This window comes from Sphaerodactylus townsendi, linkage group LG09, assembly GCF_021028975.2.
Source record: "Sphaerodactylus townsendi isolate TG3544 linkage group LG09, MPM_Stown_v2.3, whole genome shotgun sequence".
NCBI lineage: Eukaryota > Metazoa > Chordata > Lepidosauria > Squamata > Sphaerodactylidae > Sphaerodactylus > Sphaerodactylus townsendi.
This window is the reverse complement of record NC_059433.1, coordinates 25,337,849-25,353,011: the sequence shown is the minus strand read 5'-3', so window position 1 is coordinate 25,353,011 and position 15,163 is coordinate 25,337,849. Positions and strand designations below refer to the sequence as shown.

Genomic DNA, 15,163 nt, shown 5'->3' with positions numbered 1-15,163 from the left:
CCATCTCAGATCCATTTCACAACAAAAGACGTAACATCATCAGAGCTCCAAATAATGCATGGCTCTAGGGTACATCTTCACTGTTAAAAGGACATTCAAGTAAATGATCCAATATGACAGTTTGTCAGTTTTTGAGATACTGTGAGTCTTATGTTGTGAGTCTTAAAAATAATGTCACAAGAACTGCTAAATTACTGGACCAGAATTTAAACCAAGGTTTTCTCCAAAAGTCTAGATCCAGCATTTTAGAGCTATTAAATTGATGCTAGCACACACGCACACACTAAGATGCCTACCCTAGTTCCATCTACAATTTTTTTTTCAGTACACGATCAAAAAAGGTCTTTCAAAAGGTTGCTTCTACTCTATTATCTCATCTTTTAAATATTTCAAGTCTGCCTCCAGAATGTTATGGGTGGTTTGCCAGATCAAATTCCTGTTGGTAGATAACAAAGAACTGGCACAGCAAGGAATTTACACAGTGTCTCTGTTACTATTAACAAACAACACAACACACACGGAAAGTTTCCTAGTGCATTAATAGGACTGAAACTCAGGCAACTGCAAATACAATGCATTTTTTCAAGACGAATTCCACGAAAGGCAAAGTTGCTAAGAAAGTAGTTTGTTTATATGGTGGGCTTTTCCCAAACCTCTTTGTTTATGTGCATCTCAGCATACCAGATGCTGCACCTACCCAAGGAGAGGAGTCATCATAGCAATTGCTTCAGTGTACCATCCCTGTTTGCATCTAAAGGCCGAGTGAGCTACATGACTAGTTGTCTCCTTTCATTTATTTATTGCTCGATCATATCTCTTTCAGAACTGCAGGTGATTGGTTGAATGGTCTCATCCAGATAAAACCTGTTGAAGTAGCAGCTTACTCGTGAGTAGACCACCTTGCAGGATGCAATGCAAACAAGAACTGAAAGATACACAGTCACCAGTGCAGTTCTGTTTATTGCTAACTACTGTCAAAGTGCTCCGCCAGACCACTGGTGTTTCCAGGCACACATCACCCTGGTGTCTGTGCTTACTATATACAAATGAGGTACCAATCAGGTGCCCATGTCTTATCTGTCTTTGCACATGGTAGACAGTTGTGCACACAGCCCTAATTATGCACACGGCACCTGCTGGAAGGAGGGTCCACCTATCATCTAGATATTGTCTATCTAAACACATGTTCTGACACCCCTTCCAAAATCGGTATGACAGACTTTACATATTTACATTTGTTACAGACATCACATTCAGCTGCTTACACAAAAGCTTATAAGTTTCTTTTGCAGTAGGCTTGGTTAAGGCGTCAGCTACATTCAACTTAGAATCTACATATTGCAGCTTAATGAACCCACTGTGTACTAATTCTCGTACACGTTCATATTTCACCCCCCTTCCTCTCTATAAAAAACTAACATGCTAGGGAAAACATTCCAGCTTGACGTTATTCCGGACACACCAGTTTGGTCTGTGCAGGGAGTTCTTTAAACATGGGGGACCATTCTAAGATTTTGGCTCTCACTTTCTGTGCAGAGTGGAGCAGTACTGCTTATTAACCTGTAAGGCTGTTGGACACCGAGCTCAGCTTTCAGTGAACATGTCTATGGCCTTGATGGAACCTGTGCATACTGCAGCCTGGAGAAGTGTGTTTATACATTACCTTCAGTCTGGCTGCTTCCTACATCCCCCATCTGGAGTTCCCTGACAGCAAGCCCACTAGAGCTCCGTGATGGGTTGTTGTTTTCCTCACTTCCTGGCAGAGCTGTGGGGGGCCACCTGTCGCCTGTGAGAAGGAGCCAACCCAACAGGTAAATGAAGCTTGTTGGATTGACTGAAAGAGAGGAAAGGGTAGCGGCATGCTCCACTAGACGTAACTCACAATCTGCCTCAGCCCACTAGAAGCAACTCCTGATTATGGAATGCCCACATGTCTTGAAAAACCTAAATGTGACAGTCCCTCCCACAGGAGATCCATGAGGCATCTCTGATAAATTTAGGTAGTCCTCAATTTGCAATCTGCATGAAAGCTTAAATGTATGAACTACCTTCCTCAGAACAAACAAAAGGAAGTACCTCTTCACTCAACAAATAGTTGAACTATGGAATTCACTGCCAGAAGATGTATGGATGGCTTTAAAAGGGGATTAGATTCATGGGGGAGAGGCCATCAATGAGAGGAAGTAAACTTCTGAACACCAGTGGTAATAGGCAATATCAGGGGAAGGTCTTTGTGTCTGTGCCCTTTCTGTGCCCCCCACCCCCTCCCCCGGCAAATTGCTGGAGCATAATGGACTAGTCTGATCCAGCAGGACTTTTCTTATGTTCTTATTTTATGTTCTACTAAATGAGACTATACTCCAAATCAGTACAGTCTCCTTTGACTGGCAAGCATCAGAGCAGTTCAAGTCAATTGACATTTCACCACATTCTATGGTCAGTATCAATTGGTAATATGTTAAGGGTCTTTGTAGACTGAATGGTCCCTGTTAGATTTCTTTTAACACTCAGGAATGTAGAAACACTATTAAGAGGAACATCGTCTCTTGATTTAAGCAACTGCGTGTTACAATTCTCCAGTGTCAAAACAAACAAATCTGCAACTAGAAACTATGCAAATATTTCCTAAATTGAAATATTTGTTTCTTGACCATCACTTGATAGCAAACAATCTCTCTTCCGCTATATTATTATTTTATTTCTGTGACGTGTAACTATTTTCTTTCCCGCTTTCTAGGGCATGTACTACTATCTCCATGTAAATTAGGAGGCGGTTCCAGTGATTTCATTTTGTTGCCCATGTTTGTTGCTAATTTTGCTTTGACAAAATTAGAGAGGGGGAAATGTTCTCCATAAAATGTGTGGCAAGTGGTTCATATTCTCCCATCATGCCATTTTCTGACATTTTCCTAAAGCAGTGCGGAAAAGAAAGTAATATGGGATTGTCAAACAGCAGGTATGTCCCTTTTCCCACTAGTAATGGATCAAACTCTGCAACTGACATTATTACAGAAGTAGCAGCAAAGCCCATTTCATGTGGAAATGAAATGGACTCTAGGTGGGGATGTGGGGTAAGGAAACCCCTTCCCTCACAATGGCCTTTCCCTGTGCCCTCCCCCCTCCCTCAGAAGTTTGCTTGCCCTGTCGCTGACCCTCTTGCTCACGGTCTGCCTGACTGCTCTGGCAAATAAACAGGAATGAACTTTTCTGGCAGTTGGGGAAGGGAGGTGGGGGTTGCCTGGACTGGTGGCAATCTCTCGGAGTTGCCTGTGGCTGTGTGCTCAGCTGCCACTCCATGCCACTTCTGCTGGGCAGACTGAGGTGGCTTGTGGCGGTGGTGGGAGGGGGGCGAGGTTGGAGGGTTGTCACGGGCAGGAAGAGTGGACTTGCTGCTGGGCTAGGGGCAGAGTGGGATCCAGCAGGTTCTCACCAGTTCCCGAGAGTGGGTTACTAATTATTTGTGTGTGCCAAGAGGGGGTTACTAATTGGGTCCGCTTTTCCATCTCCACGCCCTTGCCTCCCCGAGAGGCATACTGCCTTTGAATGTGAAGGTTCCATATAGCAATCGCGACTAATAATGTAACTCCCTGAACTGGGTTAATCCCTTTCAGGTACTGCAGTTCATTGATTCTCAGCCTTTCGTACCTTTTATCTCACCAGTTTCTATCAAAGAACCTGTGTGTTTCACCATTGCTGTGTTCAGATTTGTGAGTTGGGGCATTTTCTATAATGTGATGATGATTTAGAAATGACCTGGTGCAAAAAAATTTTTGGGGTCGTTGTGGGGTGGCTGCCCATGGGGGGGCATCCAACTCAGGTTTTGCCCAGGGCTCAGGTTTGCCTAGGTACGCCTCTGCCCCCTTTGCTGAGAGACGGCTGGTGAGGGAACCTGTTACTAAAATTTTTGGATCCCACCACTGGTTGGGGGGGAAAGTGGGTGAGGGACAGACATCCCACCAATGGGTGTGCAAGATTGAGTTCTAAACGCCCATTGGTGGGGGGTTCGTCGGAAGGCGGCAATTTGCATTTACTAATTTGTATATTGCTACAGAGATAAATTACTCACATAAAATTGAAAAATGGGCTATTGTTCATTCCACTGGTTTTTGAAGTTTACATGCCTGACTTTTTAAAATTCAACCAAGTGTTACTTCTGCAATCTGAGGTATAGAATGATACACATAACCGTTATGCAGAAATGAGTTCTTATGCTTAAGCAAATCTTCAGTGAGGGGATGCAAACTAACATCTTCCTTATATCTTGTAGATTTTTATGAAAACATTGTGAAAACAAGTTAGAAACAAACCTACATTTACAACAAAATCATGAAAACATAGCAATAAGCTACAGAGAATGAAGCACAGAATGTAGTTTTTGCTCAGGTGATTACTGCAGTTTTCTAGGAGGACATTTGTACGGCATAAAAACAATTCATTTTCCTGTGTTATCACAGTGTATCATAGTAACAGTCCCAACCACTTACCAGGCATCACTCCTTTGATATCGCATTCTGTGTTTGTTCTGTTCTTGTGAGTTAAGTGAAGGATGAGCTTCTTCGCTGCTTCAAATTGCTGTGTGGCCATCAGCCACCGAAGGGATTCTGGGAAAATACTTCAAAGATGAAGAATACATTAGTGGAGTCTTCCAAAAAGCTGTCAATAGGAACTGCTGTCTTGGATGTATAACATCTATAGTTTCAAATAGCACAGAAACAAAGTTGATGTGGACATTGAACCCAGCTTATTACTTTGCATTTAATGTCAAGGAGCCATTATTATTTTTTTTTAAGGTCTACATTTATACAGTTAAGCCAGAAAGAAACTGTTTGCAAAAAACCTCTAATACATAATTGAACACCGTTCAGGAGAAGTAAAGCCCGTCTAATCAATGTCAACACTAGTAGTAACAGTAAAAGGAATGTCCTTTGAAAAAGGAAGGTCTTGCAGATCATCCTAAAAGCTATTAAAGAGTGATCCTGGCAGACATGCAAGCTGTTCCAGAACATCAGAACAAAAGCCAAAAATGCCAGGCTCCTGGCTGTAGATGAATGTGCTAATCAAGCAAGTTTCTCAAAAAAACAGCATGTAGTCTGGGCCACCTGGACAGACAAATCTATACCATGACAGCTGGGTCTTCAGGCTCCATCCCTGAAGACTGGAAGATGGCCAATGTCACACCAATCTTTAAGAAAGGATCTAGGGGGGACCCGGGAAATTACAGGCCAGTCAGTTTGACATCTGTTCCTGGTAAATTAGTAGAATCTGTCATTAAAGATAAAATTATAAAACATGTACAAAAGCAAAACCTGCTGAGAAAGAGTCAGCATGGCTTTTGCAGAGGCAAATCCTGTCTTACAAACTTACTAGAGTTCTTTGAGGATGTAAATAGGCATGTGGATAAGGGGGAACCAGTGGACATTGTCTACTTGGATTTCCAAAAGGCTTTTGACAAAGTTCCTCACCAGAGACTATTGAGAAAACTCAGCAATGAAGGAATAAGAGGGGAAGTCCTCCTGTGGATTAAAAACTGGTTGAGGAACAGTAAACAAAGGGTGGGTATAAATGGGAAATTCTCACAATGGAGAGATGTGGGGAGTGGTGTCCCCCAAGGATCCGTATTGGGACCAGTGCTCTTTAACCTATTCATAAATGACCTGGAAGTAGGGGTGGGTAGCGTGGTGGCCAAGTTTGCAGATGATACCAAATTATGTAGGGTGGTGAGAACCACAAAGGATTGCGAGGAGCTCCAAGCGGACCTTGATAAATTAGGTGAGTGGGCTAAGAAATGGCAAATGCAGTTCAATGTAGCAAAATGCAAAGTGATGCACATAGGGGCAAAAAATCCAAACTTCACATACATGCTACAGGGGTCAGTGCTATCAGTCACAGACCAGGAAAGGGATTTGGGCGTCTTAGTTGATAGTTCCATGGGAATGTCAACTCAATGTATGGCAGCTGTGAAAAAGGCAAACTCTATGCTGGGGATAATCAGGAAAGGAATTGATAATAAAACTGCAAAGATTGTCATGCCCTTATATAAAGCCGTGGTGCGACCACACTTGGAGTACTGTGTTCAGTTCTGGTCACCACATCTCAAAAAGGATATTGAAGAGATAGAAAAAGTGCAGAGAAGGGCAACAAGGATGATTGAGGGACTGGAGCACCTTCCTTATGAGGAAAGGCTGCAGCGTTTGGGACTCTTTAGTTTGGAGAGGAGACGTCTGAGAGGGGATATGATTGAAGTCTATAAAATTATGCATGGGGTAGAAAATGTTGACAGAGAGAAATTTTTCTCTCTTTCTCACAATACTAGAACCAGGGGGCATTCATTGAAAATGCTGGGGGGAAGAATTAGAACTAATAAAAGGAAACACTTCTTCATGCAACGTGTGATTGGTGTTTGGAATATGCTGCCACAGGAGGTGGTGATGGCCACTAACCTGGATAGCTTTAAAAGGGGCTTGGACAGATTTATGGAGGAGAAGTCAATTTATGGCTACCAATCTTGATCCTCTTTGATCTGAGATTGCAAATGCCTTAACAGTCCAGGTGCTCGGGAGCAACAGCCGCAGAAGGCCATTGCTTTCACATCCTACATGTGAACTCCCAAAGGCACCTGGTGGGCCACTGCGAGTAGCAGAGAGCTGGACTAGATGGACTCTGGTCTGATCCAGCTGGCTTGTTCTTATGTTCTTATGTTCTTATGTTCTTATGAAGTATAACATCAAGAGTAAGTTTCAACACCGAGCGGTATGGGCCTCATTCTATATAATGGACATGGAAGAATGTAAATGGCAACTCTACATAAGAAAAAGAGATAATCTGTATAGGTTTTTTCAGCAAAAATTCAAGACTCCTTAACCTGCCCCAAACTACATTTCTCAAGAGGCTCTGGGGGTGCCCAAGACAGTTAAAAACCTTGTCCTCAGTAGGACTAAGGGAGGATAATATAAAGCAAAAAGGGAAGAGAAGGATGCCTTCACTTCAGCATTGGGAAAAAGAGAATAAGGAGTAGGAAGTAGAAATTGGTCGAGAGGCGCAGGGAAGAGAAGAGAAAGGGTATCTGTCCGGTGCTTTTCATTGGTATGGTGCAATAAAATAAAACTCATGTCTTTGGCACCTTGAAGACTAACGATGTTTTATTTCAGCAGAAGTTTTCACAGCCTAGAAATGAAACAAAAAAAATGCAAAGGAGATGGGGGCTACCCTTTTGAGGGTCCATAACTTTGGACCCCCTGAACCAAACTGCACCAAAATTGGGGGGTCCTATCAGGACAGTCTCCAGATGATATCCTGAAATTTTGGTGCTGATAAGTCCAAAAATGTTCCCTGCAGGAACATCCCAGAAATTTGCCCAAGAATCTTTGTTCTGCATTGAGTTTTCTGCATTGCTGTCAATGGGGGTTGCAGGCTGGGAGGGGCACATTTCTGAAGGCACAATCTCAAAACTTTCATGGTCTCATCAGGAGACTGCCCTAGTGATACCCCCAGGTTTGGTGCAGTTTGGTTCAGGGGGGCCAAAGTTATGGACCCTCAAAACTGTAGCCCCCTTCTCCTATTAGCTCCCATTGGAAACAATGGGGGATGGGGGCACCTCCTTTGGGAGTCCATAACTTTGGACTCCCTGAACCAAACGTCACCAAACTTGGGAGGTAGCATAAGGACAGTCTCCTGATGATACGCTGAAATTTTGGTGCCACTAACCTAAAAACTGCACCCCCTGCAGGCCAAAAATGGAAAACCAAAAACGAACCCTGCATTTTGATGCCCCCCGCAAGGTGGTGCCCTGGGCAGTGATGCTGTTTGGGGGTGGATTCCAGCATCACAGTATTCGCCCATGGGGGTGTGTGTGCAAACCTCACATTTTGCACTGAGCTCCATTTTCCCTAGCTACCCCTCTGCCTGGAGGGGAGAGAGAAGGGACTGCCGGCTGCCAGGTGGGAGCCCAGCCGGTGGGGGAGGCGGGGCGGGTGGGTCACGGGAGTCTGCCATCCCTTGCCTCAGAGAGCTGCTTTTATAAGCACTTAGGCTGGGGGTGGGGCTTGGGGAAGTGTGGCCACGCCCCCAGAGGCAGGTTGCCTTGCCCCTGAACCCCCCCATAAAAAATCTACACCTACGTCACTGGCTCTAACCAAGGTTTCATTTAATCATTTTCAAAGTCATCAAATTACGTAGTCATCTTTTGCTTCCCCTATTTTTGTTGGACCTAAACCAACTTCCAGTCAACTTTATGGGTGTTTGTGGTTCTATACAGACAGAGGAAGAAGGCTCTATCTGCTCTCCTACAAGGATTTTATAAAGCCCTATTTTTATTTGACGGGGTGATTGTGACCCTACAAAATATATTTAACTATGGTGTTAAATATAATGGTATTTTCTGCTTGGGGAAAAGAAAACAGCAGCTACAATGAAAAGGCCTGAAATAAGCTAAAATTGTGCTTTCGATTGCTGCTATGGAAGTCAATGCAGAAGAAATTCATCCTGTTCTCTCATTAGGGCTAATTTGATAGACAGAGTTCTAGAGGACATTGCATGAATGCATTCAATGCCACAGCTAAACCAACTGTATCTTTTTGCAGCCAGGAATAAGACGGGATTAACTATCCACTTTAATGTTTGCTGCTGTTATTGAATCCTTGGCAAATCCTGGGCAATGCAGAATATATCGGGAGTCAGGACTATCAGCGGGAGAGGGCAATTTTAAAATCTCACTCTACGCAAATGACATTGCCTTGACATTGAATTGTTCTGTGATATCTATTTCATGCCACGAAGCCTTTTCTGGCTACAAAATTAATACAGCAAAAGTCAAGTTACTGGACCTGAATTTTTTAGGTAGGGCAAAAACCGTTTTCATCTCAGCTGGTGTAAGCTTGTAAAAACAATGTGGTGTTTAGAGATTAATTTAGCGGAGAATATACAAGAACATTACGAGGCCAATAAAATCCCTCGTTTGTGTGTGTAAAGTGCAATCATTATAAGGTCCCAATAAAAGGGTGCCATATAAAAATTCCCTGAATCCAGGTGACCTAAGTATCATATTATACAAATGTATACTGACTATGCAAATCAAACACATTAAGTTGCTGTGTTATCTACCAGTTGCTTTGCATCTGCTCCTAGCAGCTTCCTCCCCCAATTTGGGGAGGGTTCTAGAATATGACTTTTTACTTGACTCTTTGCTTATGCCAGAATCCTGTGTGGGAGGAAAGCGGTGTGTTCTCTCATCTCTGATTCTGTCCTGCCAGCAGCACACGACTCTGTAAGTACTGGGGTTGCCAGTCTCCAGGTGATGGCTGGAGATCTCCTGGAATTACAACTGGTTTCCAGGTTTCAAAGATCAATTCCCCTGGAAATGGCCGCTTTGGAAGATGGACTCATGCTTGTATACTCCATTGAAGTCTTTCCCTTCCCTGAACTCTGCCTCCTCCGGGCTCCACCCTCAAAATCTCCAAGTATTTCCTAACCTCAGAACTGGCAACCCTAACAAGATTTTTGCAGGTACTATGCAAAGAACAGTTTCTGAGTAGGAGATTCCTGCTTGTGTTGCTTCCAGGTTTAGCACCCTAACAATTAAATATCAAAAACAAGCACTTGAGATTGTAGCAGTTAGTCTGCGAGTGGAAATGGAAATCGTCACAGTCAGACTACTATTACGTGCATACCTCCCACCTATTGAACGTAAGAACATAAGAACATAAGAACAAGCCAGCTGGATCAGACCAGAGTCCATTTAGTCCAGCTCTCCGCTACTCGCAGTGGCCCACCAGGTGCCTTTGGGAGCTCACATGCAAGATGTGAAAGCAATGGCCTTCTGCGGCTGTTGCTCCCGATCACCTGGTCTGTTAAGGCATTTGCAATCTCAGATCAAAGAGGATCAAGATTGGTAGCCATAAATTGACTTCTCCTCCATAAATCTGTCCAAGCCCCTTTTAAAGCTATCCAGGTTAGTGGCCATCACCACCTCCTGTGGCAGCATATTCCAAACACCAATCACACGTTGCGTGATTTCAAGGGTGTTCTTGAAACTTACTGTCAAGTGAAATGTGAACAGGATCACAGCCTTCAATTCTAACTTACTCAGAAGTAGATCGTCTCCATTTAGATGGGGCTGTCTTTCGAACAAGTGTGCACAGTATCGCAGCCTTACGGTTTTTAAACACCTCCTAATAACATGCCGTAATATTGAGTAAGAGTTTCTCTGCATCAGTAATTAAGAAACTGACGACAAAGCTTCAGATAAAATATTTCATAACCTCAATTAACTGAACCCTAAGAAGAGGCTGTCTCAATCTCTTTGTCAACTGAAGACGATGCTGCCACGCCAGCTCAGGTTGAAGGAGATAGATTGTTTTTTTTAATTGGCATATTCAATCAAAGCACCTGCTGACAATCAGTATGTGGTGCATAATTAGCAGGAACAAATCTGTCTCTTTAGAGCATAGGTGTCAAACTCGCGGCCCTCCAGATGTTATGGACTACAGTTCCCATCACCCCCTGGCAGGGGATGATGCTGGCAGGGGATGATGGGAACTGTAGTCCATAACATCTGGAGGGCCGCGAGTTTGACACCTGTGCTTTAGAGTATTTGATATATAACTACTCTGTTTCCCCTAATATAAGACATCCCCGAAAAATAAGACACAGTAGAGGTTTTGCTGAAGTGCGAAATATAAGGCATCCCCCGAAAGTAAGACATAGCAAAGTTTTTGTTTGGAAGCATGCCCGACGAACAGAACACAGAAAAATAAGACATCCCTGAAAATAAGACATAGCACATCTTTGGGAGCAAAAATTAATATAAGACACTGTCTTATATTCGGGGAAACATGGTATGAGGAAGAGAAGGAACCCTGTGCCACAAAATGGTAAGCTGTTGTATTGCAGTCAAAGTTCTGTTCACGACCTGAGTTCGATCCTGACGGAAATCGGTTTCATGTAGCTGGTTCAAGGTTGACTCAGCCTTCTATCCTTCTGAGGTCGGTAAAATGAGTCCCCAGCTTGCTGGGAATAAAGTGTAGTGGACTGGGGAAGGCAATGGCAAACTACCCATAAAACATAGCATGTCTAGTAAATGTTGTAATGTGATATCACCTCATGGGTCAGTAATGACCTGGTGCTTGCACAGGGAGCTACCTTTACCTTTACAAGGAAGAGAGTCCACCTGTGTACAGAGTCGCAACCTCAACATTTTAATGAAGATACAAAATGATACTGGGAAAAATGTTTGAAATGGGTCTCTGTAAAAAGAAAATAATTACAAACCAGACACTGTTGTTTACATTTTTAGATAAGTGAAATGTCCACAGTTTCCAAAGGCATCTGAGAGATTGGATAAAATTACAGCCCTCCATTTACTAGGTAATAACACCCAGTTTGGCTCCTCTTGACTTGCTAGTGCACCATCTAACATTATTTGACAGTTTTGAACACTTTAGTTTTCTGTTGCTCTCAATCATATTGAAAAAGATGGGGAAGGAATTGGTCAACAATGCCCTGTCTTTTTTTTTAGAGAGAGATTATTGTAGCTTTTGGAGAATAATTTGGAAACACAAGAAGGATGAAAGAAAGAAAAAAGAAATCTGTGCCAAACAGGTGTTGGGTGGCATGCCCAGATTCTGGCCAATATAGCCACTATCCTAGTTTCTTGTTCGCTGATAACAGGGCAACGAGAGATTAGGAAGGAACTTACTGGGAAAAATCAGTCAGTAAGGAAAATGGCACTTTATCCATTGTCCCTTGCAAATGGCCCTCTAGCAGCACAATACTAAACAGAGTTACATCCTCCAAGTCCATTGAAGCCATAGAGGTATACTTCTGCTTAGGAAAGCCAGGGGCGTACCATCCAGCGGGACATATGGGGTCAAATGACCCCAGGCTGCAGCCATTTAGTCAAGTGGGAGGTGGAAAATTGCCCCCACCTCCCTCCTGCTTATCCCCGGGTCCATACACTGACTTCAAGATCTGGTGCAAAAAAACCCTGTTTGGTCGTGGTGGGGAGGGTGGCCGCCCATATGGGGTGAGGTGGGGGGTGGAAAACTCAGATTTTGCACTGGGCTACATTTTCCCTAGATACACCTCTGAGGAAAGCCCAGTATTTTACTCCCCCCCGCCCCGTCTAGCTTGGAATCTGAAAATAAACACTATAAGGGAGGGGAAAAAATTAAAAACCAGTTGGATCAGGTTGGAAAGGCAGAAGAGAATCAGTGGATGGGGAAGGAGGGTTAGGCACTCCCTCTTGTTCATCCTTTTGTTCGTGCAAATGCCTCCAACTTCTGCCATTTAGGTACAAAGGAAACATGGCGTTGGGAATCTAATGTCTTTTTTTTAAACATCAAGTTTGCTCCTAAGCATATTTGAAAACAGCAAACTGTAGATACTTACAACCAGTAAAGTAACATCAGCAGGAAAGGGCAGATGATGACTGCTTGGAGAACTTGCCAGTCCCTGCAGAGGGCAGCCAAGCCTGGCATGAGGAACTGCCCTACCATTGCCACGAAGTTTGCCACCATGGTGATCATGAAACGGTGACTGGGAGGACACAGCTCTATCCCTGAAAAGATCAAGGGGAAAAGGTTATGATAGGAGGGAGAACAAAGTACTCAAGGGAGAACAAAGAACTCAAAAACCACTGAAGCCACACACATGAAATCTGGCACACCTGTTCCTTACGTGTGCCAGGTGCTCACTAAGAAAGGATTTCTCAAAATATTCAGTTTTACTCGAGTTATTACACATTTACTGTTTTCACTGCTCATCTCTGGCCATCTGCATGAACATTCTAAGGGCAAACCAACCACTCAGTCCACAGACATGCTGCACGAACATTCTAAGGGTGACAGTTCAACACTACCAGCTTCATGCCTCTCATCAAGGTGTGCCAAATGCACTCTAACACTGCCCTCCACAATGCATGCAAACCTATCCCTTCTGATGAAACCGCTACAGGGAGAAGAGGAATTAAATACAGAAAGTGCTTTACACACTGCATTATAAAAAGACAACTACAGGAAGCTGCTGCAAAATATGCGAAAACAAACCCATCAGTCCACAGACAGGCTGTGAGGAAATATGCTGCATGCCACCCCAAAGTTCACAAACAGGCTGCAAAGAAGTATGCTGAATGTCACCCCAACGTTAATAGACAGGCTGTGAAAAGTACTCCTCCATCCACCCTCATGTTGACAACACCGCTACAGCCAAATACTATCAACATACATTACAAACCACACTATCACCTTGGACTACTAAACATTTGTTGGGTTTTGCATATGGACATCAGATTTATTACTGTGGAGACAAGTTTACTGCTCTCGGCCTCCGATCACCCTGTGCTTGGTGTCGTGCTCTGAAGTGGCGGGATGAGTCCCCAGGAATGTGCTGCAGTGGTGGTACAGTCCAGCTCCCTGCCCTTCAACCCTACCCTGAACCTCTTCACAGCCTTCTCACTCATCAGCATCCAATGACAGAACACTTCCTTTCTGCATCCCAAAAATACAACGGCTGCTTCCACATGACGTCTTTTGGAGCCCACCAGGTGAAAGAGAGCAATAACACATTACATTATAAAAAGACAACTACAGGAAGCTGCTGCAAAATATGCGAAAACAAATCCATCAGTCCACAGACAGGCTGTGAGGAAATATGCTGCATGCCACCCCAAAGTCCACAAACAGGCTGTAAAGAAGTATGTCGAATGTCACCCTGAAATTCATAGAGAGCCTGTGATGAAGTATGCGTAGCGAAGCACGGGTGCCCTGCTAGTATACTTATAAAATCAGATTCTGAAATAACTGAGTGGGAATGAGTCCACCCAGCACAGTTATATTTGTAACAGATATTCCCCATTAGTCAACATTTTGCAAATTACAAAAGGATTCTATAATAGAATGCAGAAGGATCCATTGAATACTTACTGTGAAGGGTCTTTCTACTGTAGGTAAGGGGGACATCTTAGATGGGTGTCTTCTCCACCAATAGCAAGGAGGCAGGAAGTCGTCATAAATTAACCGTGTCACTTCCCGTCTGGGGGTCCAAGGCCATTTTCAATCAGTATTCTCTTGACCTAGTAGTCCTTCTTTTGGAAGTGACCGGCAACAACTTTCACACATAACCAAACATTTAACGTAACACTAACATATGAGGCTCAAACGGAGACCTAAACAACCATACAATCCTTGAAGACTGTCATCGGGTTAAAATGAGGACCAGGGAGGGTCAAGATGTCCCCCTTACCTACAGTAGAAAGACCCTTCACAGTAAGTATTCAATGGATCCTTCTACTGTAGGTGGGGGACATCTTAGATGGGACCTCCCCGAGCAGTGTCCCCAATTAGGGTGGGTCTCATTATTCCCCGATGATGTTCTCCAACACCCTCCGGCCAAATGCCGTTTCGGCAGCAGCAAGGGAGTTGAGTTTGTAATGTCTAATAAATGAGGAGATGGATGACCATGTGGCTGCCCTACAAATGTCTTCGACTGAGACCTGATTGCGGAAGGCGGCATTGGTTGCTGCGCTCCTGATGGAATGAGCCGTGATGCCCGTTGGTACAGGGAGGGCAGCCGCCTTATAGGCCTCAATGATTGTAGCTTTCAGCGTGGTGCTTATAGCAGCCGTTGACATAGGCGCCCCTATATTGGGAGGGGAGACGTTGATGAATAGGTTTTCCGATTTGCGAATCGGCTCTGTTCTTATTATGAAAGCTTTTAACGCTCTGCGGACGTCTAAGGTGTGCCATTCCCTCTCTTTAGGATGGGAAGGGTTGGGCATGAAGTTTGGTACTACAATTTCTTGTTTCAGGTGAAACTTAGAGCACACCTTAGGAATGAAGGTAGGGTCTAGGCGTAGTATGACTCTGTCTTTGTAGAAAATGCATAGTTTGGTATTTACAGACAAGGCCCTTAATTCTGAAACTCTACGTGCCGATGTAATGGCTATGAGAAATAAGGTTTTCATTCTTACCCATTTTAGCGGTATAGTCTGAATGGGTTCGAAGGGGTGTTTGGTAAGGGCCGTAAGCACCGCATGTAGTCGCCAAGAGGGAAAGCGATGTACTACTGGTGGTTGTGAGAGTTTTACTGCCTCTTAGAAAGGTAACTACATCTGGATGACTAGCAATAGTGGTGCCCTCTGCCAGGTGGCAGACCGTAGACAACGCCGAAA

At 43.9% G+C, this 15,163-nt stretch overlaps 1 protein-coding gene across 2 annotated transcripts in view; it reads right to left on the bottom strand.

Annotated features, from left to right (window-relative positions):
* Positions 1-15,163, bottom strand: part of SLC22A23 (solute carrier family 22 member 23) — a 133,764-nt gene that overhangs the window by 24,101 nt on the left and 94,500 nt on the right. Inside the window, exons 4-6 of one of the 2 annotated variants that reach the window (XM_048507827.1) lie at positions 12,385-12,553; positions 4,485-4,612; positions 1,664-1,786 (exon numbers count right to left, since the gene is read on the bottom strand). In XM_048507827.1, the coding sequence (XP_048363784.1) occupies positions 1,664-1,786; positions 4,485-4,612; positions 12,385-12,553 (420 nt within the window). The remainder of the gene's footprint in view (positions 1-1,663; positions 1,787-4,484; positions 4,613-12,384; positions 12,554-15,163) is intronic. The other variant, XM_048507828.1, reaches the window with a different exon arrangement.